At 42.7% G+C, this 22,048-nt stretch overlaps 1 protein-coding gene across 1 annotated transcript; it reads left to right on the forward strand.

The window, feature by feature from the left end:
- Positions 1-985: 985 nt before the first annotated feature.
- LOC307054847 (spermatogenesis-associated protein 31D3-like) lies at positions 986-16,703 on the forward strand (the record flags this gene model as incomplete). The annotated part of the gene is given in 15 exon segments (XM_079706721.1): positions 986-1,108; positions 1,246-1,350; positions 1,630-1,716; positions 11,452-11,497; positions 12,291-13,066; positions 13,070-13,534; positions 13,538-13,750; positions 13,752-14,003; positions 14,007-14,150; positions 14,154-14,597; positions 14,601-15,146; positions 15,150-16,019; positions 16,023-16,457; positions 16,461-16,637; positions 16,641-16,703. Coding segments are annotated over 15 exon segments (4,746 nt in total).
- Between the last annotated feature and the right edge of the window lie 5,345 nt (positions 16,704-22,048).

A 22,048-nucleotide genomic window follows, 5' to 3' on the forward strand; every position in this document is an offset into this window, starting at 1 on the left:
AATTTCCAGGGATGAAGACTTCCCATCCAGAAATAACTCCTTCCTTGTAGAGATTATTGATTCTCCCCAATAAATATTTATCTAATAATAGTGTATCTTTTCTGTGTACTGTGTACTGTGTTGGGGGCATGGGTTTTGGGTAACTCAGGGCTTATGTGTAAGGGAAAGGAAGGAGACAGTTCAGCTCTTACTGATTGCTTCCTTTGGCTTTGGCTAAAAGGTGACCAGTCCTCTGGAGTTCTTGCTGAGAAATAGATATTGTGCCCCTTCCACTCCCGCCACCACCCCGCCCCGCCCCAAAGCCCATTTCCTCCCTGATGAAATTTGAGGAGATGGGCTTTGTCTTCTGCCGCTTAGCTTAGCCTTAATGAAAATGTATAGCAGCCCACATCTCCCCCCTCACTGAATGTTTTATGTCCTTTAGAGAAGTAGGGGAGATAGGTCTTTTATACCTGAGGAGCGTTAAGTGCAGGTATACTTTCTGAAAATAATGCTGAAGAAGAAACAACAGCTTAATCATTATTTAGAACTCAGTGACCAGAGGCTCCCACAGGGGGCTGAACCCTGAATGGCACTATTTGGGCGGAGGTGTTGCTCTACTGGACCCTGGGCTACTTGCCGTAGGGTCCAGGAACAGCACAGCAGCTGCTTAAGAATCTGTTATGTGGGTCATGTTAATGTATCGGGAGAGCATACTTTAAACTTCACATGGAGGTTTCCTTACTAGAAAGGCACCCTGGGGAAGTGGTTCCCCTCCCGGGGTATTTTTTCAGGCTGCTCAATTGATGACTGTTTTTTTTTTGTTTTTTTTTTATTTTGCAGAGGAAAAGCACCACTCAGCTGTCAGTGGTAGGAATGTTGACCAGGCAGCCACCTACCTCCCAGGGTAAAATACAGCTGAGAGTAAGCAAAAGATGTCTTAAAGTGAGCGGGAAAGTAAGAAAAAGTGAAGGGAAAGAATGTCCTTACTGGTGGAACAAAGTTCATGCCTCCTCATTCCCATATTCTGACCGTGTCCTGCTCCCCCATTCCTCAATCTGATCCAAGCACCATGTCCTTGAGGCTGACCAGAGAACTGCACGGCACACTGATGCCTTATATCAAAAAGGCATGGGGGTGTCTTTGAGTACTAAAACAGTATCTCCAAGGATGTCATCAAGATGGCATCCCCCTCTTTGGGGAAGGTGATCATGGTGCTTTCCTTCCATCTATGCTTGATGGGAATATACAAGATATTGCCCTTAGTGTGTACAGTTCACCAATCAAGATGAAGGTGCCACCACTGATATTAATAGCCTTGGTGGAGCCGTGGTACACCTCCCCAGGATACCTGCAGCTCATGAACCAGAGGTGAGTCCTAGACTATGCACTGGGGTATCAGACATTTGGGGGCTTACCACGGACCTCCTTTTTTTGGCCAAGGCTGCACACATACCCACCCTTACAATGAGGTCTAGAGGGAAGGCAACTCTACTTGTACAGACTGGGACTCAAAAATAGGGTGAGTATCCTAGAGAGCACTTGAGGTAGTTTTTCCAGAAAGACTTATGGATACTGGGTGTTAAAACAAAAAAACAAAAATAGATGTCCACTACAGCCTTCTCTCACTACTTTTATTTTCTTATCCAGAGTTATGACATTGATCCTACAATATCTGAAGCTTATGGTCACACAGAGAAGGCAGATTCCGTGGAGCCCCCGGGAGAGGGACAAAAGGTGGGAGGGGGCCCAGGGTGGGGAACATGAAGAGGTGAGGAGTGGTGGAGGGCTCTAACCTCCACGTGGATAGACCTGTCAGTAACCCAGCTTCCCTGTTCCTACTTCATCTCATTTTTACTTCCATTCCAGTGCAGTCACTGCCACACTGTAGAGCTTATTACCAGGAACACTTCTGCCATCTGGAATAATACAGTCTGACATTCCACCCTTTGGCCTCATCCTCCATCCTTCCAGCTTATATACTACTAGTTAATTTTTCAACTTTAGGTCGTTTTTCCACTTACTCTTCCTCTGTCCACCAAGCTCTTGTCTTCTTTTTCTCTCTCTCCAAGGTAGGCTTGGTGGTCTATCAGGTAAGCAACATTTAAAAAGCTCCACTACAAATAGGCCCCATCCAATCACCTTTAATCCTTCCTGTCTGGCAAAATCCCCTATCTCTGCCTTTTCCAGAAATACCTTCCCATAAGTAGCTGATGACTACTGGATTAAATCTCACAATCAAGTCTACTGATGCTATGATAAATTCAGCCCTCATGCTACCTGGAAATAATGCATCCATTCCACAAATTCTTATTCCATGCTTACTAACGTGAACAAAACAAATGGAACTTAGGTCACTGTTTCCTTAGTCCATTTTCTCTCCAGTGCTACTCAAATCTATTTCAAATCTCCTTCACTTTTCTCAAATTTAGGCCATCTCCACTTGCTCAGCAGATGTGCCAAACCACCATTCACAGAGGAACTAGAAGTCATGAGATGGGAAATTTTCATCAAAATCCTTAAAAAAAAAAAAATTTCCCATTCCTCCTTTCCTTCTTCCTTCCTGTTATATGGAAAGAAGTTTCTTTCCCAACGTCAAAGGAATTACACTTCCTGAAATTTCCTTATTGAGAGATAGCTAAACTCTAGTCTTGATGGACTGATCACCCTGGCCAGGTATCCTTTTACTCCCTCCCTCTCCTTATGAGTCACTCTACATCTTTTATTATTTTTAAAGCTTTTTAGTACAAAAATGTTTAAACATGCACGAAAGCAGACAGAACAATGTAACCTCCCATACACCCCTCACCCAGCTTTCACAGTTATCATTTGGCATGTGTGATACATCCCATCTTTTACACTATGATTAAAGTGTAAAAGCCCATTTAAACATCTTGTCATCTATCTCTTAAGACATATGCTATGTGCCCATGTCAGAGCTCTCACATTTCTTTGATACTTATCACCTGTGGTACACAGTTATTCACAACAGATGTACACAGCATTGGTGACAAAAAAGCATTGTGCTTTAGAGGCTCTGGCAATCCGTTCTGCTCTGCCTTTTAGTCAACCCTAAGGAGTCATTTGAATGAATTCCTCCCTCAACCCCATATAAGAAGTAATCTTGGGCTTCCCTGGTGGCGCAGTGGTTGAGAGTCCGCCTGCCGATGCAGGGGACACGGGTTCGTGCCCCGGTCTGGGAAGATCCCACATGCCGCGGAGCGGCTGGGCCCGTGAGCCATGGCCACTGAGCCTGTGCTCCGGAGCCTGTGCTCCGCAAGGGGAGAGGCCACAACAGTGAGAGGCCCGCCTACCGCAAAAAAAAAAAAAAAAAAAAAAAAAAAAAAAGAAGTAATCTTACAGGTCAAATTCAGTGCACAATATTGCTTTCCCTTAATCACACAGTAACTATAACATGCAGAAGGAATAGAAGTAGTAAACTGTGCATGTTGATAAAGACTTGACATTACTATATGTGTTTTCAAATATTTACAAGAAAATATTTTTCCTGTCACATAGTTAAAATGAGCTATTGTGTTTCGAGTTAAACACAGTAGATAAAACACACTTGTTTATCTTCTCTCTTTCCCCAAATGCCATTAAAAGCAAGAGTAGATGAAAAAAAAAAAGTAAGAGTAGGTGAAAAGAGGTTCAACATCTCTAGCCATCAGGGAAATGAAAAACCAAAGCCACTATGATATAACACTTCACACACACAAGAATGACTAGAAACACAAAGATTAAAACAAGTGTTGGTGAGAATGCGGAGAAACTGGAACCCTGATACACTGCTTGTGGGAATGAAAAATGGTGCAGCTGTTTGGGAAAACAGTCTGGCATCGCTTCAAAATGTTAAACATAGAATTACTATGTGACCCAGCAACTCCACTTCTAGGTATATACTCAAGAGAAATGAAAACATATGTCCACACAAAAACTTGTAAACAAATGTTCATAGCAGTATTATTCATAAGAGTTAAAAGGCAGAAACAACCCAAATGTCCATCAACTGATGAATGGGTAAATAAAATATGGTATATCCATGTAGTGTAATATTTTTGGCATTAAAAAGCACTGATACATGCTACAACATGGCTGAACCTTGAAAACATTATGCTAAGTGAAAGAAGCCAGTCACAAATAACCACGTATGATTCCATTCATGTGAAATATTCAGAATAGGGAAACCAAGAGAGGACAGAAAGTAGATTAATGGTTGCTTAGAGCTGGGAGATGAAGGGTGGCGGGTAATAGCTAAAGGTTACGGGGTTCTTTCTGAAGTCATGAAAATGTTTTTAAAATTGTGATGCACATATCTGTGAGTATAGTAAAAATCATGGTATTACACACTTTAAATGAGTAAATTGTATGGTATGTGAACTATATTTCAATAAAACTATTCAAAGGATTTAGAATAAGTGCTTAAGGATGACTAGAAGGAGAGAGGATACAACAAAAGATGTCAACACATTTTTGGAAGGTGGAAATCTGGTGGAGGAATGGTAACTGGCGAGCAGAGCAGACGAAGTGCTGGCAAACCAATTCACACCACAAAACGCCAGAAGACGGATGACCTGGTGGCACCAGATCAGAAAAATTAGGGGTTCCATGCTGTAAACATGTTGATTTTTTTCCTTCTTTTTTTTTTTTGTATTGTGTTTAATTTAAAAAAATTTGTTGGTTGGGAGGGTGTGGTGCTCTTCTTCAGCATTTTGTAAAATCCTGTTGAAATGTGCAGAGGGTCCCAGGTTTCTTGCCTGGGACAGAATGTGAGATAACTTTTGAAGCTGGCATTACACATTTCTGGGGTTTGGGTATGGTGATGGTGGTAGCTGCAAGAATCAAAGGCAGAAATCTCAAAGTTTAGGTAAAATCCAGGACAGCAGGCAATAGTCCATTTTTTAAATGTATTTATTTGAAAATAACTAAACTTGTGGAAAAGATGCATGGATGGTAAAAACTATGTACCCTTTATCCAGACTTACCTACTAACATTTTGACCCATTTGAGATCTCTCTCCTCGCTCTGTCTCTGTCTCCTTCCCTTCCTGCCTCCACTCTCTCTATATATGAATACGCACACACACACACATATATGAAAAATATGCATACATTTCTGAATATTTGAAAATACATTTCATGCACCATGCACCTTCTCCTTGAATATTTCATTGTGTATTTAAGAAAAAGAAGATTCTCTTACATACAGTACAGTTAGTTATCCCCTTCAGTAAATTTAACAATGACATAAAACTTTTAACTAATCTCCCATTCATATTCCATTTTTGTCAATTTATTGAGTAATGTCCTTTGTGGCTTTTTTTCAAAACCTCCATTACAGGATTCAGAATCACAGACTGCATTTAGTTGTCATGTGTTTTTAGTCTCCTTTAATCTGGATCAGTGTTTCTCAGTCTTTCTTTTTTTATGACAAAGCCACTTTTTGAAGAATATATTTGATGTGTCATTTTTATGACCCCTTCTATCCTGGAAATTCTTTTGGTGGAGCTTATATTGCTCAGACTTCAGAGGATGTTTTTACAGTTGTGAATCCTAGGGACCTCAGGGACAGTCAGGACCAAACTTTCTATAAAAAAAAAAAAATACCAGAGATACAAAGATATGTGGAGGGGTTTTTCTGAACAGATACACCTCCTGCAGTCAAGGGAGGAAGGTATGTGAGATGGAGTGGGCTTGAAATGGACCCTCCTTTTGGGTAGAGACAACAGTGGAGCTGTGGATGCAGGAGAAGACAGGTAAAGAAAGGAGCTGTCATTACTAGTATCCTCCTCATAGGGGAGGGAGAGAATTAGGTATCTGGGGTGAAGACTGATTCATCAGACTCAACGAGGGAATACAGGCAAGCAAAGTAAGGAAATGACACAGCTTAATTTCAGCAGTTTATAATCTAAATAATGAAGGTATAAGGGCTACAACTATTAAATGACTAGCACGGGGAGATGAAATAAATACATATACACATCAACAAAAATGACATCATTGTTTAAAAAGGTATGGAGATGCCAACAGGAATTTTGGTGGCAAGTAAGAAAGTAGATGGGGGAAAAAAATCATAAAATTTTCATAGAAGAAGTAACCATGAGTGTGATTCAAAAAAGCTAAAACGTATTGCTAAATATTGTGCTCATTAGAAGTTATGTTAAAGAGAAGCCCACTCCTTAAATCAGGGTGTGTTTGGTCCTTCGGGTTGTGTTCTGTAAAATAAAGAAAAAAATTTTAAATGTTTTGAGAAGGGATTTTTCAGAAGAGGGAGCAAGCAGCAGGATGAGACACTGTATGGGTGGAGGAGGCTAGATTTGAGAACCTTAGGGGGCTAATTAGCTTATGAGGGATTTTAGGAAAAAAAGAACTACTAAAGATTTTTAAGTTGTTTGCCATAGGTTCATGGGTGTGCCATGCCCTTGTTTCCCTTTTTGTCATGCTTCCTGTCCACTGGTACAGGCTACTCTGCACTCTTACACTTTTTGGTGAATGTGAATTCTTTTGAGGAGATATGGGGGCGTATATTTCTTCTGAGTATGTTTCTGGCTTCATACAGGTGAGAACACATTATGTATGAGAAGCTGTAGTTGAAGGCTTGGAGGTAAAAATCCCTTGGCATAGAAGAGTTTTAAATATTATGTGGGGTCCAAAGGTAGATCACCAAGCAGTAAAAGGGTCTCAGGTAATATCTGGGTAACGTGTGGAATAGAAATTTTCACTAAGGTAAATATATGGTATGTAAATGTGTGGGTTGGAAGGTGGGTTAGAGGTATCTAAAGGGCCCTGGAGGGATGGATAGATCTGCTGGGTTGGATGGTGGGGGAAGGATTGTGGGTTTATCTCTCTTGTGTTGTCCCCTCCCCCACCCTCAAGAACCTTTGGTGTTTACGCTTAACCTCTGTAATGTGGGTAGAGACAACAGTGGAGCTGTAGATGCAGGAGAAGACAGGTAAAGAAAGGAGCTGTCATTACTAGTATCCTCCTCATAGGGGAGGGAGAGAATTAGGTATCTGGGGTGAAGAACTCTAGAACTCTAGTCTAGAATGTGCACTTTCAATGCCCAGATGCTTGAGGCAGCAATGCACTTCTGATGATCTGGACCATCTTCTTTGTCTGAGGAGCCTTACTGCACCATGGCTGAGCTCCAGCTCAACTTCCTAGGTTTTCCCATCCTTGCCTTTGTGTATTGGGTGGGGCTCCTTCTTCTGTCACTGTGCTACCTAAGGAGGAATTCATGTTTCCCAATATTTTGGAAACAGGGAGAAATCGATCAGGTCAGCAAAGCAGAGTCCCTCAAAGATATTAAATCTTTTCAAATAGATGCATTCAATGGTATCAGTTTCCCTCTAAGTACTGCTTTTTCTGCAGCTCACAAATTTTGACAAGTTGTATTTTAATTTTCATTTAGTTTAAAATATTTTTTTCTCTTGGTATTTCTTCCTTGACCCATGTTTTAGTAGCATGTTGTTTACTCTCCAAACATTTTGGCATTTCCAGCTGTTTTTCTGTAATTGATTGCTAGTTTAAGTCCATTATGGTCTGAAAATATACTTTGTATGATTTCTATTTTATATTTGTTAAGGTGTGTTTTGTGGCCCAAAATGTGGTTTATTTTGGTCAGTGCTCCATGTGTGCTTGAGAAGAATGCATATTCTGTTGTTGGATGAAGTATTCTACAAATGTCAATTAGATCAAGTTGATTGATGGTGCTGTTTAGGTCAACTATATCCTTACTGATTTTCCGCCTGCTGAATCTGTCCATTTCTCATAGAGGGGTGTTGAAGTCTCCAAAAATAACAGTGGATTCACCTAATTCTCCTTGCAGTTGGACCAGTTTTTGCCTCACATATTTTGACAGTCTGTTGTTAGATTGTACACATGTTAAGGATTGTTGTGTCTTTTTGGAGAGTTGACCCCTTTGTTGTTATGTATTGCCCGTCTTTATCCCTCATAACTTTCCTTGTTCTGAAGCCTGCTTTGTCTGAAATTAATATAGTTCCTCCTGCTTTCTTTCATCAGTGTTAACATGGTACAGTTTTCTCTTTCCCTTTACTTTTAATCATCTGTGTCTTTATATTTAAAGTGGGTGTTTTGTAGACAACATATAATTGGATCTTGTTTTATCCACTGACAGTCTGTCTTTTAATTGGTGAATTTAGAACACTTACATTTAGTGATTTTTTTATATAGTTGGATTAATATCTGCCATATCTGTAACTGTTTAGTATTTATTATGTGTATTCTTTTTTTCTTCTTCTCTTTTTCTGCCTTTTCTGATTTTAAACAAGCACTTTATATGATTCCATTTCTCTCTTCTCTTAGCATGTCAAGTATTCTTCTTTAAAAAATATTTTCATGGGCTTCCCTGGTGGCGCAGTGGTTGAGAGTCCGCCTGCCGATGCAGGGGACACGGGTTCGTGCCCCGGTCCGGGAAGATCCCCCATGCCACGGAGCAACTAGGCCCATGAGCCATGGCCGCTGAGCCTGCGCATCCGGAGCCTGTGCTCCGCAATGGGAGAGGCCACAACAGTGAGAGGGCCGCATACCAAAAAAAAAAACAAAAACAAACAAACAAACAAAAAAATATATATATATTTTCATGGTTGCCCATGAATTTGTAATATACATTTACAACTAATCTAAGGCCTCTTTTATATATAACATTATACCACTTCATAGGTAGTGCAGGTTCCATTATAACAGAGTTCCCAATTCCTCCCTCCTGTCCCTTGTACCACTGATGTCATTTATTTCACTTATCCATATACTATAATCACCCAATACACTATCATTAGTATTATTAGGTCAACTGAGAATAAGAAAAATAAAAGTTTTGTTTTACCTTCATTTATTCCTTCTTTTCCCTTCCTTTATGTAGATCTGAGTTGTCCTTTTCCTTCTCCTTGAAGAACTTTTTAAACATTTATTCCAGGGCAAATCTGCTGCTGATGAGTATCTCAGTTTTTGTTTGAGAAAGTTTTCATTTCTCCTTCACTTTTGAAGGATAATTTCACTAGACACAAAGTTCTAGGGTGATTTTTTTTCTTGCAACACTTTAAATATTTCACTCAATTCTCTTCTTGCTTGCATGGTTTGTGATAAGCCCATAATTCTTATCCTTGTTCCTTTAGAGGTAGGATATTACTTTCTTCTGTATTCTTTCAAGATTTTATCTTTCAGCTTCCTACAGTTTTAATAAAATATGTCCAGGTACAGACTTTCTTCATATTTATATGCTTGGTGTTCTCTGAGCTCCCACAATCTATGGTTAATCCGTCATTAATTTTGGAAAATCCTGGGCTGTTATTTCTTCAAATATTTCTTATTCTCTCTTCTCTCTTTCTTCTCCTTTTGGTATTTCAATTACATGTATATTACACATTTTGAAACTGTCTCACAGCTCTTGGATATTCTGAGTTAAAGTTTTTTTAAAAAATTCTTTTTCTCTTTGCATTTCAGTTTGAAAAGTTTCTACTGACATATTTTCAAACTCACTTATTCTTTCCCTGGCCATAGGCAATATACAGATGAGCCAATTAAAAGCATTCTTCATTTCTGTTATAGTGTTTTTGGTTTCCAACATTTCCTTTTGATTCTTTCTTAGAGTTTCCCTCTCTCTGCTTATTGCTCATCTGTTCTTGCATGTTTCTGCTTTTTCCATTAGAGCCCTTAACATGAAACGATGGTTATTTTGGATTCCATGTATGACAATTCAAAAATCTCTGTCATATCTGAATGTGGATCTGATGCTTGCTTTATCTATTCAGACTGTTTTTTCTTGCCTTTTTATCATACCTTGTAATTTTTTGTTGAAAAGCCAGACATAATGTTGGGTAATAGGAACTGAAGTAAATAGACCTTAGTGTGAAGTTTTATGTTAATCCGGGTAGGTGTTGGTTGTGTTTAATATTTACTGTAGCTGTATATGTCAGAGACTTCAATTTCCTATAGTGTCCTTGGTGTCTTCAGACTTCCCTAAGTCTCTTCCTTATATAGAGCCTATGCCTTGCAGCTCTTTCGGCTATGATCCTCTGTTACCATACTGGATGTGGTAGTAAGGTGCTGGGGGGGAGGGGATATGATCAAATCTGTCTTTTAGTGGTCCTGTGTCCCTGGGTTATTCACAGATGTTTCTAACACTTTTCTCTCTTTCTTTCTTTTCACTTTTTAGAAGAGATAAGAAAGCTAGAGGGAAATGGAGTTGGATAATTTCCCTTCTCCCATGTGGGATAAGTCTCTGGTAGTCTTTTCCTCTGCTGAGTAAGCTTCTGTTATGGAGAACATTCAGGGGATATTTCAGAATGTTTTCAAAATTGTTACTTTTCTTCCCATTCCCACACTCCTCCACCAGAAACATCAGAATTTTTCATGGCTCTTCACTGTGAGAACCTGGTGGGGTTCCCATAGGTGAAACCCATGAATAGGTGGAGGCCCCCCTAAGATAATGACCCTAGGAGTTTCTCGCTCTCATGTTAGCCCATGTGCATCCTCTAGCAATTTGTCAAAGTGTCCTTTTAAGTGTTCCTATCAATTTCTAGCTCCAGTGGCCTCTGCTTGAGGTAAGCGGACCTCAACTGTGATTCTCTGCATTCACCCTCTATGAAGATTTTGGAGTGATTTGCTCTGTGACCTTAATTCTCTAATGCTACAAGAAAAGTCACTGACTTTCAATTGGTTCAGATTTTGCTTCTTCTGAAGACTGGAGTAATGGCACTCAAGCTCTTTAAGTGTTGGAGCTGGAACCAAAAGTTGCCTCTCAAAGAATGATTCTTTATTTTCTTGTTCCCCTGCTCACATTTCTCAGTGAGATTGGTTGGGTCAGAGAGACACCTAAGATAGGAAGTTCAAGGAGAGGATAGAACATCATAGGCCAGGCAGGGTCAGTAGTTCTGGGGGGACTAAGGCTTCCAATTGAAGCCCATGGCCCATCTGAGTGTTTGGAGATTCCAGGATAAAATCCCAAGCAATAACTTTTCAGTAACTTTCTGGCCCTGGGTTGGGCTATTTAGAGAGTTTGGGATCTCTGCAGGAGAACAGAGTTCCCCATTGCTTGATCATGCCTCACTTCTCACATCAGGCCTCTCTTGACAGAGCCTTCCTTTGTGCTGGGCTGATCAGAGCAGCAATGCTGAGCCTCTGAGCAGAGCCTGGAGCCTGAGCTCCAGGATACAGGGTCCTATCTGAGGGACATGGACGTGACTGTTGGCCTCAGATGCTAGGCCCTCCTTGGGCAGATGACTTCTGACTGAGAATATCAAGTGTGGACCTCATAGTCGAAAGTCCTTCTTTGAGTTTGTCAAAGAAGAAAAAAATTGAAAGCATTTTAAACCTTTAAAATTGATAAAAAGGAACATAAAGTTCTGTTAATTAAAATAGATTCATATTATTCATGGATAATGAATATCTGAGTTTCCTAGAGAAGAGTGAGAGAAATGAGCCCCAGCCCTTCATTCTTTTCTTTTGTTCTCAGCATCAGGGCAGAGCCGAGGGGAGAAGGAAAGGTGGAACACCAAAAGGTAAGGTTCTGCCTATCCCACCTGAACTCTCCAAGGGTGACCCTTCCTGCCTTTTCCATGAGATCCAAGGTCCCTGATCTCTGAGGATGTCAACTGCTAGGTACAGTTTCTCTCAGAGACCAGAGTTCTCAGAGGAGAGGTTTGTGGGAAGGCAGTCAGAGCCTGAGACTTCTCAGATTCCCTGCTCTGCTCATTGCTGGGCATGAAGCAGTGATGGACCTGGGCAATGGGTGTTTCCCAACAGGTGGCCAGGTGAGATGTCAAGAGTCAGAACTTCTGTGTCCTGACTCTGTAAAAGTCCTTTGACTTCCTGGATGATCAGATTCCTCTTTGAGGTAAATAACCATTGACCTATATTCCTCAGAGGGTGGTTCTGAATATCACATGGGAGAATACATATGAAAGCCCTTTGTGAATGATAAAGCAACATATACTTGAGGTACCACTAAAGGACATTCTACTAAGCCTCCTATAAGGTCTCCTTGTTTCTACCTTCATCACTCTCCTGGTTTCCCAGGTTGGAGAGCTTGCCAGAGCAAAGTAGAGGAGGCAAGGAAGGTGCTTTCTCTTCTGCAAAGGTGACTGAACATTACCTTCTTTCCTGTATCCCACTTTTTAGTGGAGTCTTTGAATTTCTAGGGCCTCAGTGAAGCCTGGTATTGACATGGGAGGGAAAATCCTCAGATTCAGAATGTGAAAGCCTTGGGGAGGGGGATAAAAGATTTATTGTGAGATTAAGGAAGTAAAAGAATGTGAAAGGATAGTATACATTGGGCAGCCATACTTTTGCCAGACCTGCCAGGGTCTCATGTTTGTTCTGGTCCTGGTTGCATCTTTGTACTTCCTGTCTTCTGCAGCCCCCTGGGCCGGCACGATGACACCACCCGCTTTCGTCAACTCTTATGTCCAGACCCCTTCTGTGAGGTGTGTAATAATGCAACTGCTGAGGTCAATTGGCTGCTACTCCCAGAGGCCCTGGAAGATTCTACTTCCTCTGTGTTCCCTTTGGCTTCCACAGCTCCTGTGACTGAGTCATCATTTACTCTGTCCCCTGCCTTCTCAACAGTCCCTTCAAGAGACCTCACACCAGCCTCTCTGCCTGAGCCTTCCCCACTGCTCCCCTCCATTCTCTCCCCTAACCCAATGACTCCCTTAGTTGACTTTTCTTCACCCTCACCACTGGGTCACTCTCTGGCACCAGAGCCTTTTCCTTCCTTGAATTCCGAATTCCCTGTGGACTATTCCCCACCCCAACCCCTTGCCTTTCCCCGTCTCCTACCACATGACACTCAGACAGCAGGTCCTGTTCTCCCACGAGAGGCCACTTTGTCTCCAGATACCATTTTCTCTCTTGACCCCACCCTTTCCCAAGATATCAATCCCTTATCAGATTTGTCCCAGGAAGTGAATCACCCTGATTCTTTTGCTTGCCATCATGCACCACCAGCTCTGTCTGTTTCACCACAGCCAGACTGCACTCTATCTGTGACTCAACCTAAATCAACTTCCATCTTACTGAAGCCTGTTCTGGAGAACTTATCTCCAGATAGCTCTGGTGGGTTGTCCACTTGAGTTTCAACACTCAGAGGCACTGAGCATTCAAGCCTGTCAATTTCAGACTTCTCCTCATGGCAAGCTAATGCCAAGAACGTGTTCCTCCCCACATTATCACACTCTGATTTTCAGAGAGACAATGTTTCCTTCCATCTACCAGACACCTGTCTCTGGGGAGACTCTGTTACCAAGCACGTGGAGGCCAATAGCCATTCTTTCTTTGGCTTTAACATCCAGGGACTCTTGGAGAGACAAATAAAAAAGAAAATGGCTTTCCAGAGTTTAGAGAAGAAACAACAGGAAGAGGGACCATTTTCAAAACAAATGTCAGAATACCAACGGACATCTTCCGGGAATTCATTGCAGTCACTTGATGTAAAGGACACTAGAGCCCCCCAAACTGGCTGGAACAGTGAAAGCAAACCAGAGCAGCTGCGCATTTGTCAGCAGCTCCTATATGACATGACTTTGGGGGAAAACTTGTAGCAGAAGTATAGCCAGCTCTTCTGGGGTCTTCCCTCTTTGCACAGTGAGCCCCTAGTGGCTACTCTCCTGGCTTCTAGTAGTAGTTCCCCACTAGAGTCTCACTCTGTTTTATTCAATGGAATCTGTAATGCTTCTGCATTCAAAATACGGGATCAAGAATCTCCACCACTTCTTTATTCCCATCCCCTTCTGCTCCCTCATGTACATCCACAACCCTTGCCTCAAACCCCAATCCCAGCCCCTACCTTTCACTCAGGTCCAGCCCCAGGCCCACCTTCAATTCCAACTCCCAATTCTACCATCTTCTTCTCCATCCCAGTTTAGGGACCATGGAGTGTCTTTCCATAGATTCCAGAATGAGTCAGACTTTCATATCGCGACTGGAAATCAACACCTGGAATGGCACGTGTTGCAGAAACAACAGGAAAGTTTGTGGGGTTTAGTTCCCGTGCTCCAAAAATCTCAATAAGCCACTTGTCCTCAAGCTCTTAACCTCCCATTGGTCAACCGGTCGTCCCATGCCTATGTACCAGTCTCAGTCCTTGGCCATTTTCATATCACCAGTGAACCCCAGGAGAAACTGGAGCTCCACGTTCCAAGCAGGCTAATTCCATGATGGTGCCTCCAAGCTTGTAGGAATCTAGAGTCCCCAGCACTGATGGAGCCTCAGTATAAATTAACAGAAGTACCTCAGCAGAGAGGCACACATGTTCACTTACAAATCTCTGAGCTTCAGGGCAAGGATAGCAAGGATATAGGGAAGACTGAATTGGGTCTCCCAGCAAATTTCCATGAGAGGGCCCCAACAAAGTTTCAGCTAAGGGATGACATGAGGAAGAATCTTGGCTATATGCTAGAGAAGAGCGCAGAAGACAGTCCACAAGAGGTCTCAGAATGTTACCTAGTGCAGGGTCTGAGGGCTGCTTTGGAGACAAAAACTAACTGTGTGTGTCACTCAAGGAATCACTCAGGGAATGAATTATTAAATGTCTCAAGGAAGGACATAGATTGGAATCAAATAAAAACCATTCTTAGATTACACGTGAGCACGAAGTCTTGGTAGATCAGTGCAGGTAGGATTCCTATAGGTGTGTGTCGTTCATGGCTGGCTGACGACAATACTTTGCCTCCTTCTGGGAGTTTCCAGACCAATATGGAAGACGCAGATTCAAAAAGCGCAATGGTAGGTAAAGTCTACCACCAGATTAGTACTCTAGAGCTTTCTTTTCTTGATCCTAACACCCGAAAGGTGCTAGAAGCCGATATTTTAAGGTTTCGTGTGACTCAGAGATGGGGTCTACCCCTCAAGGTTCTTGAATCCATAAAATTCTGTATGTTGAGAGAAGCCAAAACATGGCCTCTTCCTCAATTTGACTTTCCCTCCTCAACCACCCATATTTCTGGAGTCGATTCCAAAGGTAAGGTTTCCAAGCCCCTTGAAGGAAGTTCTAAAACTTCTCAGGGAAACAAGGTGAGAGCTACAAATTCATTCCTGGTGCTAGATCATCCTCTTCCTGTTATCTCATCTGTGGACAAAGAAGGACAGCGGGCCTCTCAACCATCACACTCTGATATTGACCAAAGGCTTGCAGAGGACGTTCAGACAATTTAGCATGGCAGACCGACTTTTCAGCTGCTCACACACAGAAACAAAGACAAAGTGAGTCAGAGTGAGACTCTACTCGACCACAGATGCAGCCCAGAGGTGCCCATAAGGCAAGCTGGGGATGGACATGAGCCAAGGGATGAGAACATGAACTCCAGTGATAGAGTAGAAATGATTCAGGGCCAAAAGATAGTGGGGAAGAATTTAGAACATTCTTTCATGTCCAATGTGTCCAGGGAGATATTCAAGGCCAAGGAGCTGTGTGCTCTTAAATCACAATATTGTGACATCTTGACAACCAGCGAGTTGGAAAGCTCCCAAATGGCATATGTTAATATGGATAAAATAGAAACTACCCTGACCACCCAATGTCTCTCACCAAAAATAACTGTTCCCCAAGATTCTAAACTATCAGACCTTCAAAACCAGCTCCTTAGTGAGTTAAAGTTTAAATTCGAGGGTAAGGAGCATAGCCAGGCTGTACACTGTCCCACTGACATGCCGCTGATTTCAGGTAGGTTGCCTTCCAAGTCTTCACTGACTCATGTCCACAGTGTCTCCACTGGGGACATGGCAGCTTCCCAGGTGCTACATGTCCACTTGGAGGACAGTGGGATCAGCATGGAGCAGAGGGAGGATCCCTCTAAGCATGTCTCATGGAACTGCCAGGATAAGAATTTCCCACCTGTTGCAAAGAGAGTGAGACCTCCGGGCTCCAAAGCAGGAGAATACAGAAGTGAGGATTCAGGACTAGGGATGTCTACAGGCAGAAAGAAGAGCCACCCTGTTGAGGAAAGAGAATTAAAGGACACTTCCCCACCTCTGTCACAGAATGAACAGCTTCCTCCAGAAAGTTACTTCAGAAAAAAGATGAGGTGATATTTTCAGTGGATTGACTCCAAGAGGAAAATCAAAGACCAGGAAAGTCCCCAGCAAAAAGCCAAATTCATGTCAACCTTTGTGCAGTACCAAGACTCAGTTGAAAGTGCAGCTATCTTTGTGAGTTATGGGCCTCCTGAAGCTCAGGAGCTCATGACAGCCATTGGGAAGATCCTAGAGGAGAAGCTGGCATGTAGGTACAAATCTGAGGCCTTGGAGTTAAGTCAGCACAAGAAGAAACTGCAGACCCAGGTACAGCCTGACAAGGGACATCCCACCAACTTTGGGGCTCTCTCTGACCCACAGCAAGAGGAACAGGCATGTACCAAGTCCTCAAATCAAGAAGCTGTTTCTGTTGACCAGAGTTGTCTTACAAGTGTTAGACAGAACAGAGACAGGATCAGACATCACCAGAAAGTTGTGGCCTTTGAGGACTAGGTATTATGCCAGAGTCAACTCTCTTCCATGTCCTCCAGGGAGCTTGTACCCAATCCAAGCCCCACCTGCGTGCATCAAGAATGCCAGGTACCTCTGGCCACCCTCACCCCTGACGAAGGCACTGTGTTCAGGGATTTGACTCTTCTATTCAAACAGAAATTGCTTCTCCAGCATTTCTAGGGAGAAAAAATTTCTCCAAAGAACTCAGTCGTTGTTGAGAAAACCTTGCGGTTTTCACGATAACACATCCTCTGATGAAAACAATCTTTCTTTAGTACAACTGAGAATACTGATCCTCCTCAATAAATGTTTCTTCTAATAGAGAAACATTAGTGCTCTCTGTGTACTGCACTGGGGGCATGGGTTTTTGGGTATCCTGGAACTTGTTTGTAGAGAAAGGAAGGAGTAGTTCAGCTCATACTGATTTCCTCTCTTGGCGTCTAAGAGATGACCAGTTCCTTGCAGGGAGCCTGATAGCAGCCTCCTCAGTTTCATCCTGGGGTCCTTTATTTGATCCTGCTCAAATGTCCCCTACTTAAAAAACTTTATTTTTCTATAAAAAAGTACAAAAAGTTTACTCTAGAAACTTTCAGGCTTTTCCAAAGTGAGAAAACCCCTTAAAGTCCAGAACTTGGCTCAAACTGTCTTCTTATCTGCTCTCAGACTATCCTGAACTGTATACAGCTATAGTCGGGTAAGTTACTCTGGCATAATGTAGCCAGAATTAACCCTTGTTCCTGCAGAAAGTTTTGGAGAGTGTTTAGGCCCTGAGGTTAGTGGAAGACAGAAATCTTCCTCTTAGATCTCTTGGTGAGGATTAAATGTCACCTGCAACTGAGAGCCCTTCTCTCCTTCATGAAGTTTGTAGTGATGGGCCATGTTCCCCACCCCTTAACCTTACCCTAATGAAAATGGGTAGCAGTTCACCTTTTCCCCTTCCTCTACCCTTACTGGAGCAGTAGGGAAGACTGAATTTGCAGCTCTGAAAAGGACAAGGGATATGAATATTTTTCTGAAGATGGTGACTTACTTTCATTTAGAAAAAGCTGCTGATTCCAGAGTATCTCATAGGTAGGTGGTCATTGAGTGGAGTGTATATAAATGGGCTTTGTGATTGTGGACACTGGATTGGCCAGGGCAGCGTCTAGGAACTGGGTGGGTCCGGCTTAACAATCTGCTACACATGGGGTGTTAATCTGTCTGGAAAGCACATTTTGAGCTTGACAATGAGGTCTCTGTGCTTGTGAGAACACCTTGAGGAACAGGAAGAGCTGCTCCTCAAGGAAATTTCTTCAGGATATGTAGCTTGATAGCGTCATTTACAGGAATGGTCATCAGGCAGTCACCCAGAATTTTGGGGAAAAGGAGAAAGAGAGTAAAGAAAATGTAATGGTGGAATGAATGGGAAAGGAAGAAAAAAATGAGAAGGGGAAAGAATGACATCATCATCACTACTCGTGATCCCATACTGGCCATCCATTCCACCCAACACAACCCTACCTATGCCTCCAGTACCTCCTGGATACTAATCAGGGCTCTGTAGAGCACAATGATACCATTTTAGCATAAGAGTATATTGGATAATCTTTGAGCATGAAGATAGTATTCCCAGGGATGTCATCAGGGAGATGTTGTGCTATTCGGTGCCTGCCCTCCTAGTCATGCTACATTTTTCACCAAGATTACAGTAATTTAGGGGTGTATTAGTTATCTATTGCTGTATAATGGACACCCCCAAATTTAGTGGCTTAAAAAAGCACATATTTATTATCTCACAGTTTTTGTGGGTAGGAATCCAGGCAAGGCCTACCTGGGTTCTCTGCTTCAAGGTCTCTCACAAGGCTGCAATTAAGGTGTCAGTTGGGGCTGGGGTCTCATCTGAAGGCTTGACTGTGGAAGGACTCACTTCTGTGCTCACTTATACAACTGTTGGCAGGATGAAGTTCCTCAAAGCCTGTTGGACTGAGATCCTCAATTCTTTGTTGGTTGTTGGCTAGAGTCGGCTGGAGTCCCCCCCCAGTTCCTTGTCATGTGGGCCTCTCCAACATGTCAGCTTGCTTCATCAATGTCAGGAGACAGTCTGCTAGCAAGACAGAAGTTACAATCTTTTGTAAACTAATAATGGAAATGATATCCCCTCACCTTTTCCTTATTCTATTAGAAGCAAATTACTAAGTCCAGCCTACACTCAAGGAGAGGAGTAATGACACAAGGGTGTGACTAACAGGACGTGGGGATCATTGGAACCATCTTAGAAGTCTTCCTAAGACAAGGGTTTCTTCTTGGACACCCCACTCAGTTCACTGCAGCAAAAGTGGCCAGAGGTATCCTTGCCCTCATTCACATTCATATCATCAAGGTCAAAGCTGTTCAATGGCTAAGTAGAGTGGTAGCTGGTAAGAAAAACAAAGAGGTTGGAGCATCCAAAGAAGGAGGGAAAGGTGGCATGCAGGTAAAGGTGGTGTGGGGTCACCATGAATAATCAAGTGAAAGGAGGCCTTAGAACCACATGACTCACCATTGCCAGTTTTCAGACTTGGGAGAGAGAAAAAATTAGGTGCAATATAGCTCATGCTGGCTCCCCCAGTCTCTCCCCTCTGCCCTAGCTTTCAGACCATAGGGCTAAAGAAGCAACCTTCAGCTCCTGTAGAGACAGCCACACTTACAGAGGAAGCAAACCCTACAGATTGCAAGGTTTAGTTTCTGCTCTTATCAATATATTTAATATAGCACATCCATCATTTCAAATGTGCTTCTCACAGCTGAAACATCAGAGAAAATGAGTCACCCAATTGGTGGAAAAGCTGGTACTAGGGAACTCACAGCATTTAACTCCCATCCTGGGATATTTTGTATGTAACCATGGCCCGAGGACTTTTAACCAAGGGACAGGTGGTGGCTTAAAAGATGAGTTACTGGCGTGGGGTCACATAACAAGTCATACCCGGTGCCCAGATGTTTGCTTCCATTCAGAGAAACATTACATGAGGAAACGAGGCTGAGTTTACACCTTCAGAACATCTATAAAGTGACCTGTCCAAATGAGGTGGCAGCACCATCCAAGAGTGATCCCATACTCTTGTTCTGCTTCTAGGACTATTTTCCTTTTTCCCAGACTCCTGTTCCTATGGGAAAGGACTGTCATAAAAGGCAGGAAAGTATATTAGCTGAACAATGACTGGAGAGATGAGGATCAATTTCTCTAGAAAAAGATTTCATGTGCTTTGTGCCCACACTCAGGATCACAGTGCTGGGCAGTTTCAGGAGGGGTCTCATACACATGATATTTTGTGGTGCCTGAAGAAATGGTCACTGACATAGAATGTGACAGGAATGGTCTATCTGAATTTTTACAACCGCAAGCCCACACTCCAAACCTAATACCAGGGCAAACAAAATGGATGAATCAACTGGTACCTTGACGTGGATTGGGCACAGGAACCCCAGATCACAGGTTCAGGCATCATGAATTTCTTTGGTGCCAGGTGCTACCTAAGAGGATCAGATTCCTTTAGGCAGCCTTCACAGGGATTAACACTGAGAACTGTGCCCCAATGTGCAGTCTCAATGAAGAGGTCCAGGCTATGAGATCAGACTCTTCTCTGAGGCCTTTCTTCTAGAACTTCTATTTGGTCCTGGATTAGAGCCTAAATTAGGCTGTTATTTTCCTGGGGACACAAGTACATGTTTGGTCTTCATTAGGGAGGCCAAGAGACAGTTCAAAGACTTGTGGAGGCTGCCTCCTTATCTCTCCCAGGAAACTCAGGGTTTATTCTTTCCTTCTATGAGGTGGGGTGGGGGTGGGCAGGCAGGGAAGGAACTGATTATTATGCAAGTTTAGCAGTGCTTCACTGCGGGATGGAGGTTGGGCTGACAATGACAAGGGTGGGTAATTTTCCTCTGTAGCAATGCTTGCCCAGCTTTAGGCATCCTTCATTTGAGGCAGGATAATTTCCCAAGCTATGGATTGCTGTTTCCACTCCCTGCCAGAGGGGACTCCAAAAGGAATAAAAGCTAACTTTCCCCTTCTGTTTCACAGGAAGTTCTGGGCTTCTGGTCTAAGGGGTTATTAATGGCTTTCATGTTTCCTGACCCCAAACAGAAATTGTGAGATACCTATTGTACAGTCCGGTCCAGATTCTCATGTGGGAGGAGAATTTACCTGGGTGTTCCCAGGAGAGAGGAGATGGGGGTTGATATAAGTGCTGGGTTGAAAGAAGGAGAGTTGACTAAAGGTAGCAGTGGCTCCAATGACTCCATAATAAGGATGTAAAGATGAGTTCCTTATGTGGATGGCTTTTGTGTGGAAGTCCTCTAGGAGATAGCACGATTTTTTACGCGATGAAATAATGTTTGGTGAGATGACTAATCATCAAGTGCCATTATTTTGGCAGCTTCAGTAAAATACTGCACTGCCCATACTTAGCATAGAGGCTGTGAAGCCAAGGCCATTAATTTGGCCTTTTAATGGACCAAATGGGCCTGGACAATGAATATCCCAGTCCCACCATGGTGGACTTAAATCAGAGGCTCTTTCCTATATGTTTGTTTGACAGTGAATACTAAACTAAATAGGCAAAAGGCCCCAAGTAATGACTAATACTGAATATCTTTCTACACTTTAAAATGGGGGCTTTGAGCCAGATTTAGTCTAATTTAGAAAAATTAAGTACTGCTTGTTATTGTACTTCAATGCTGTGAAACAAATTTATGCTTTTATGTATATTATCCTGTTTAATCTTTACAACTCTTTGAATCAGGTTTCTCTATCCCCTTTTATAGAAAGCAACCTGAAGGACAGAGAAGGTAATATACATTTAGTATGCTAGCATGGAAGAAGGAGCCAGGGAGAGAGAGCTCCCTTACAGTGTGAGGAATTATTTGGATGTAAATGACAGCAAATACAATTCAGCTGACTTAAAAAAGAGACCGTTGCTAAGCTACCTGAAAGACCCTAGGAGCAAGGCTAGCCTTAGGCAAGAGGGTTCATACTGGGGCTCAGCTGATGTTATCAGTATTGTTTCTAGCCATTTCTTGGCTTTATATTCTGGACGGGCTTCATTGTGAGACTTTCTGGTGGCAACTTCAAAGCTATATCTTCCAAGCTTCAAGTGCAACTAAAAATGGGTTATCTCTTCCACTAGTCCCTTCAAAAGTCCTATTGTGACTTACTGTCTCTAGCTGGGTCCTATGCCCATCTCTCACCAATCACTGTTGCCAAAATCATGGAACAATCTTTTTGGCCAAGCCCGAGTGGTATAGCCATCCTTAAAGTAGGAGAGTCGGGGAACAACTACTCCACTTGCACACGGACTGAGACTGAGAATGGGCTTAGTTTCCCAGAGGGCAAGAGAAGAACTGCTTCCAGAAGGTGAGTGAAGGCTGAGTGTCAAACTAAAAACAAAAACAAAACAGATGTCTGTCATAGCCCTCTCTCACTGCCCCATGTTTACCTCCCTGTCCAGAGTCATGCCACTGACTGAAGGTTAGAGTTGCAGGAAATACCAATTCCATGGAGACCTTGGGACAGGAAAAAGTCCCAGGAAAGGAACTCAAAGTGGGAGGAGGCCTAATATTATCAATAGTGG

This window comes from Hyperoodon ampullatus, assembly GCF_949752795.1.
Source record: "Hyperoodon ampullatus genome assembly, chromosome: 6".
NCBI lineage: Eukaryota > Metazoa > Chordata > Mammalia > Artiodactyla > Ziphiidae > Hyperoodon > Hyperoodon ampullatus.